General features: G+C 43.8%; 1 protein-coding gene across 1 annotated transcript; it reads left to right on the plus strand.

Moving 5' to 3' along the window:
• Positions 1–269: 269 nt before the first annotated feature.
• Positions 270–2,813, plus strand: znf277 (zinc finger protein 277; the record flags this gene model as incomplete). The annotated part of the gene is given in 5 exon segments (XM_034215066.1): positions 270–337; positions 456–552; positions 635–677; positions 782–956; positions 2,535–2,813. Coding segments are annotated over 5 exon segments (564 nt in total), but the record flags the coding sequence as incomplete, so codon positions are not given.
• Positions 2,814–7,396: the final 4,583 nt, after the last annotated feature.

Below are 7,396 nucleotides of genomic sequence, written 5' to 3' on the forward strand. Positions count from 1 at the left end.
GGCTATAAAGGAACTACAGCACGGTCACATGACTTCACGTCACCACCGCTAAACTAAAGGAGGCTAATGTTGGGCTATAAAGGAACTACAGCACGGTCACATGACTTCATGTCACCACTGCTAAGATAAAGGTGGCTAATGTTGGGCTATAAAGGAACGACAGCATGGTCACATGACTTCACGTCACCACCGCTAAGCTAAAGGTGGCTAATGTTGTTTCAGCACTAGATATATTTTTATAAAATCTTTAAATACATTTCGTCTCTCAGGAGCTGGGGAAAACGTGGGAGGAGGTTCAGAGCGAAGACGACCGTGAGATGGTGGATGATGGAGACGAGTGAGTGGATCCATCGTTAGATTAGATCTCATTGCAAACATTAAAAAAGTGATACAAATTAAAGAAAACCCAAAACAAGTTAATTTAGTGATTTCCTGTGTCTCTCTGTGCTGCGCAGTGATTGGTCAGACTGGCAGTCTCATCCCGTCTCAGCTGTTTGTCTCTTCTGCGATCATCAGTCAGAAACTATGGAGCAGATCTACACACACATGAAGGTAACACACACACACACACACACACACACACACACACACATCTTCGAACTTGTTTAATTAGTGCCCCTCTTCATTTCTCTAGGAGGCTCATGGCTTTGATCTCCACAAGCTGAGGACGGAGCTCAGTGAGTAAAACCACATAACAAAATAAATATTGAAATCAAAGTGCACCCCCTTAAAATGAATATTGTTTTCCAATGTGTGTGTGTGTGTGTGTGTGTGTGTTCAGGTCTGCGTTTCTACGACCAGGTGAAGCTGGTGAACTTCCTCCGCCGTCAGCTCCATCAGAGCCGCTGCTACGGCTGCCAGGAAACGTTCAGCTGCAGACAGGAAGTCCTTTGTCACCTGAAGGAGGCGGGACATGTGATGCAGCTTCCTCACAAGTCCACCTGGAACCAGCCTCAGTGAGTAGCGTCTCTACTTTAAAGAGTCCTCTCCTGCTGATGTTCAGGTGTATATCAGTATGTAGTGTCTCTACTTTAAAGAGTCCTCTCCTGCTGATGTTCAGGTGTATATCAGTATGTAGTGTCTCTACTTTAAAGAGTCCTCTCCTGCTGATGTTCAGGTGTATATCAGTATGTAGCGTCTCTACTTTAAAGAGTCCTCTCCTGCTGATGTTCAGGTGTATATCAGTATGTAGTGTCTCTACTTTAAAGAGTCCTCTCCTGCTGATGTTCAGGTGTATATCAGTATGTAGCGTCTCTACTTTAAAGAGTCCTCTCCTGCTGATGTTCAGGTGTATATCAGTATGTAGCGTCTCTACTTTAAAGAGTCCTCTCCTGCTGATGTTCAGGTGTATATCAGTATGTAGCGTCTCTACTTTAAAGAGTCCTCTCCTGCTGATGTTCAGGTGTATATCAGTATGTAGCGTCTCTACTTTAAAGAGTCCTCTCCTGCTGATGTTCAGGTGTATATCAGTATGTAGTGTCTCTACTTTAAAGAGTCCTCTCCTGCTGATGTTCAGGTGTATATCAGTATGTAGTGTCTCTACTTTAAAGAGTTCTCTCCTGCTGGTGTTCAGGTGTATATCAGTATGTAGTGTCTCTACTTTAAAGAGTCCTCTCCTGCTGATGTTCAGGTGTATATCAGTATGTAGTGTCTCTACTTTAAAAGTCCTCTCCTGCTGATGTTCAGGTGTATATCAGTATGTAGTGTCTCTACTTTAAAGAGTCCTCTCCTGCTGATGTTCAGGTGTATATCAGTATGTAGTGTCTCTACTTTAAAGAGTCCTCTCCTGCTGATGTTCAGGTGTATATCAGTATGTAGTGTCTCTACTTTAGAGAGTCCTCTCCTGCTGATGTTCAGGTGTATATCAATATGTAGCGTCTCTACTTTAAAGAGTCCTCTCCTGCTGATGTTCAGGTGTATATCAGTATGTAGTGTCTCTACTTTAAAGAGTCCTCTCCTGCTGATGTTCAGGTGTATATCAATATGTAGTGTCTCTACTATAAAGAGTCCTCTCCTGCTGATGTTCAGGTGTATATCAGTATGTAGTGTCTCTACTTTAAAGAGTCCTCTCCTGCTGATGTTCAGGTGTATATCAGTATGTAGTGTCTCTACTTTAAAGAGTCCTCTCCTGCTGATGTTCAGGTGTATATCAGTATGTAGTGTCTCTACTTTAAAGAGTCCTCTCCTGCTGATGTTCAGGTGTATATCAGTATGTAGTGTCTCTACTTTAAAGAGTCCTCTCCTGCTGATGTTCAGGTGTATATCAGTATGTAGCGTCTCTACTTTAAAGAGTCCTCTCCTGCTGATGTTCAGGTGTATATCAGTATGTAGTGTCTCTACTTTAAAGAGTCCTCTCCTGCTGATGTTCAGGTGTATATCAGTATGTAGTGTCTCTACTTTAAAGAGTCCTCTCCTGCTGATGTTCAGGTGTATATCAGTATGTAGTGTCTCTACTTTAAAAAGTCCTCTCCTGCTGATGTTCAGGTGTATCTCAGTATGTAGCGTCTCCACTTTAAAGAGTCCTCTCTCCTCAGGTATTACTTCCCCACGTATGAGAACGACGCCCTCCTCTGCACGCTGTCTGACGGCGATGAAGACGAACGTAACGTCAGCGAAGATGTCCCGGTGATCTCAGAGGACGTTTCCAACCTTCGAGCTTTGAAACAGAACTCCGTCCTCAAATCGCTGCTGAAGAGCCGAGGGTCCTGCAGGTAGAAGACGTCCTGTTCCTGGACGACTCTTCCTCCTCCTCATCCTCTGTTAACACCAAACTCTGTAAAAAATAATAATTAAAGCCATTCTGCATCCCTGAATACTTCAAATCTCTATTTTCAGAAGTGAAGTTCAACCTTTTTCCAGCAGGGGGCGTCAAACTCAAATCCCACAAGAGCAAAGAATATACAATAGGTGTAATTGTTGAATATTTGCTTTCAATTATTTGCCCTATTGACTTCTGCTTTTCAGACGGAGTCAATAACGTAACCAGATGAGTGATTACAGCGCCCGGTATCATTTTACACACACATGTAACCGAAAGGTCCGCACGCACTCTCCAGCTGAAACTCTCTCCTTATTAATTTAATGCAGACAATCACACAATCTATGTGATTTTTGGATTTACCGTGCCTCTCAATTGCCCGTGACAGGTCGATGAATCCTGAAGTTGCCCAAGGATTGTTCAGGGAGCACGAATCCTTGTCAAAAAGAAGACATGGCCAGCAAAATAGACGCTGAACTTTAGCGCTTCCAGTTAGCCACTCCGTGCGGACATAATTATCCTCATTGAACGTCCGATTCTCTCCCTTTTTCCTCTGTGTACACACAGCTCGAGTGCGGGCATTGGCCTGTCATCTGATTTAATTTTCAGTTGCTGCTGTAGCGGAAGTTTAGTAAAGTTATGTTTGATTAAGTACGCCAAATCTCCACCCTCCATAATGCTTCATTTGCTTGATAATTTCTAACGGTGGTGATGACAGTTACAGTATTAAAACTGATGTTGATGTGATTTGATTGGATGGCAGTGTCCAATCAAATCGCCAGCCGCCTCTGAAGGGAAGCAAGAGGCGGCTGGCTTCCCTTATGGCCCTGACCAATCACAGGTTGGCAGGTGCATCACGTGGGCCTCATCTGATTGGTCAATCCCTCAATTTTTTTCACCAAGGGAAGCCAGATTCGGCTGGCCTCCTCTCGCAACAGTGAGTGCAATCTACTGTTTCACCATAACATCTAGAGGGGCGCTGTTTCACTCTTTGTAAAATACTCAATGAGAATGGGGGAGCGACGGGCCGGCAGCAACACACAGGAAAGGAGAATTATCGAAACAAAACAAAGTGTTTTTATTTATTTATTTAAATTATAACTACAATCCGAAAAAAACAGGGGAAGTCTGGCTTCCTTTGGCCTCCGGGAGAAAACGCCACTGGTCATACCCTGGCGCTGCCACTGGTGGCACGTATGGGGCGGGCCATTCTGCACATGCGTTAAATGCGTTAAATATTTTAACGCAATTAATTCAAAAAATGTATTACCGCCGTTAACGCGATAATTTTGACAGCACTAGTATTTTTATATATTCTTAAAGTTACAAATGGCCCTTTGACCTTAACGCTGATGTGGCCCGTGAAGAAATTGAGTTTGACCCCACTTCTCTGCTGGACACACGTCTGTCCACGCCACAGAGGAACATTTAGACTTCTTTTGATTATAAAGTTTATAACTTAATGTAAAAATGCATTGAGATCAGAATGCAATAAAGTAGGTCGCTCTCTCTCACAAGTGCTCAACTCATGAGTCAATTAAGACCCTGGAAATGAGTCAGGGTCGAAACTTAACGTACCTGTTTACATCAAAGCAAGGGAAATTATTGATAACATAAAATATGAATCACTAATAACATGCTGGAAGAATGCATGAACAATCCTGCATTGACACGTGTGTAAGTAGTAAAGTATGATGAGGAAAATGTCATTAAAGTATTTAATGTAAAAGTACCAAATGCAGAAAAATCTACAAGAAAAAAATCTGCAAACTCAAATCAATCCCTAGTTTATTAATTAAAGTGAAAATAGTGCATTTGTGCAAACTCATGACTCATGACCCAATTAAGACCATTCAAATTGTCAAACTTAACGTGCGGTTAATGCAACATCTCGTCTCAATTTAGAACTGTTTTGTAGATTCACTGCATGATTGTAAGTCTCCGGACCCTCATAGGGACTCTTTAAAGAAAGTCTCCGGAACCTCATAAGGACTCTTTAAAGTAACCACACCCTGAGCGTAACCACAGGAACAAACAGCATCTCTCTGTTAAATATGAAATAAAAGTTGTTTAGCTATGTCACGGTGTTGTTGTTTTTTGTTGGGATCGCACGCACACACACACACACACACACACACACACACACACACACACACACACACACACACAGAGGAGAGGACTCTTGAGTCATCTAACCCCTAGATTCTACCAGGTCCGTCTGCGTTGCGTTACGGCTGCGGTGGTATCAAGGACCCGGTGGAATCGAGGGGTAACACTGACCTGACCTGTGTTTCATTAGAGGATCAGTTAGCAGCATCTAGTGGACAGCTAGCAGAACTACACCCCCTCTCACACTGACCATTCACCCTGATCTGTGTTTCATTAGAGGGTCAGTTAGCAGCATCTAGTGGACAGCTAGCAGAACTACACCCCCTCTCACACTGACCATTCACCCTGATCTGTGTTTCATTAGAGGGTCAGTTAGCAGCATCTAGTGGACAGCTAGCAGAACTACACCCCCTCTCACACTGACCATTCACCCTGATCTGTGTTTCATTAGAGGGTCAGTTAGCAGCATCTAGTGGACAGCTAGCAGAACTACACCCCCTCTCACACTGACCATTCACCCTGATCTGTGTTTCATTAGAGGGTCAGTTAGCAGCATCTAGTGGACAGCTAGCAGAACTACACCCCCTCTCACACTGACCATTAACCCTGATCTGTGTTTCATTAGAGGGTCAGTTAGCAGCATCTAGTGGACAGCTAGCAGAACTACACCCCCTCTCACACTGACCATTCACCCTGATCTGTTTCATTAGAGGGTCAGTTAGCAGCATCTAGTGGACAGCTAGCAGAACTACACCCCCTCTCACACTGACCATTCACCCTGATCTGTGTTTCATTAGAGGGTCAGTTAGCAGCATCTAGTGGACAGCTAGCAGAACTACACCCCCTCTCACACTGACCATTAACCCTGATATGTGTTTCATTAGAGGGTCAGTTAGCAGCATCTAGTGGACAGCTAGCAGAACTACACCCCCTCTCACACTGACCATTCACCCTGACCTGTGTGGCTTAGAGGGTCAGTTAGCAGCATCTAGTGGACAGCTAGCAGAACTACACCCCCTCTCACACTGACCATTCACCCTGATCTGTTTCATTAGAGGGTCAGTTAGCAGCATCTAGTGGACAGCTAGCAGAACTACACCCCCTCTCACACTGACCATTCACCCTGATCTGTGTTTCATTAGAGCAGTGACCACCAACTGGCGGCCCGCGGGCCACATCCGGCCCGCCAGACATTCTCATCCGGCCCGCACGACGGGGGTGACTGTGGCATTGGCGGAGTGGTTACTGCGTTCGCCCCCCAACCATTTTTTTTTTACAACGTCTCTTGAGTAAGGTGCAGTACCGGAGTCCAACAGAGAGGCAGCAGCTGCGGGACAGTAGACTGCGTACTGAGAAACCTTCCCTTCCTTGAAGAAGAAGAATGGATCCTTCGTTGTGAAGAGTCTGGTTAATGCGGTCCGCACCACAGCAGCAGCCCTGCTGCGACAGAGTCCAACAGAGAGGCAGGAGCTGCGGGACAGTAGCCTAGAAGCAGGGTTGGGTTGTAACGGAATATATGTAACGGCGTTACGTAATCAGAATACAAAAATCAAGTAGGCTAACTGTATTCAGCTGGCATTACATTTTAAAAACGAGTAATCTGATTACAGTTACTTTAGTAAACCTGAAGTGAATACATTTTGGAATACTTTTTGGAATTATTGGTGGAAAAGTTTCCTCACAAAATGTAATATTCATTACCGGCAGAGCTGTGTGCACACTGCACAGCGCTGCAGTATGTCTGTGAGCGAGAGAGAGATGCAGCGCGTCTGTGAGGCCCCGCCCCCGCACGCAGATGAGAGAGAGATCTCTTTTAAACTATATTGAAAGTTAGAAACAGAGATGGTTAGATAAAATGTGCAAGATAACGTTTATGTAGCATGTCTTTATTGTCGAAATGATGACATTCATAACGGGATCAAATGAATGGCCTGCTGCTGCTGAATGCATGGGGCAAGTGACTGGAACAAGTTTGAAAAGTTATTACATCGTTTCAGATAATAATAATAAATAATAATGATAATTCATTCTATTTAGGGGCGCCTTTCAAAGCACCCAAGGACACCTTACAATCCATAACATATTCTAAGGAAAGGTTTTAAGACAGTACAAAGAATGCAGTCCGGGTGATGTGTTTGATGTGGGTGCAGATGAGAGAGAGCTGTCCAGAATGACACCAAGATGTTGTGTTAGAGTTCTTGATAAGCCATTAAAACAGTAAAACAAGTGTCTCCTGTTCACCAAAACATACCCATCTGTTATGGAAAAAGAAAGTATTCCAAAAGTATTCTAAAAGTAACCTGAACACGTTACTTTTTTAAGACACGTAACTGTAACTGTATTCTGATTACTTTCAGAGCATGTATTCAGTAACTGATTACATTTACAAAGTAACCCTCCCAACCCTGCCTAGAAGTGATCCTTCGTTAGCGTGAAGAGTCTGCTAAGCTTTATGCAGTACCTGTACTGTAGTCAGTGCTGAAGACATAGACCTCTCTCTCATATTATACGTTTCTCTGTCTAAGAGTT

Source organism: Gymnodraco acuticeps, unplaced genomic scaffold, assembly GCF_902827175.1.
Source record: "Gymnodraco acuticeps unplaced genomic scaffold, fGymAcu1.1, whole genome shotgun sequence".
NCBI lineage: Eukaryota > Metazoa > Chordata > Actinopteri > Perciformes > Bathydraconidae > Gymnodraco > Gymnodraco acuticeps.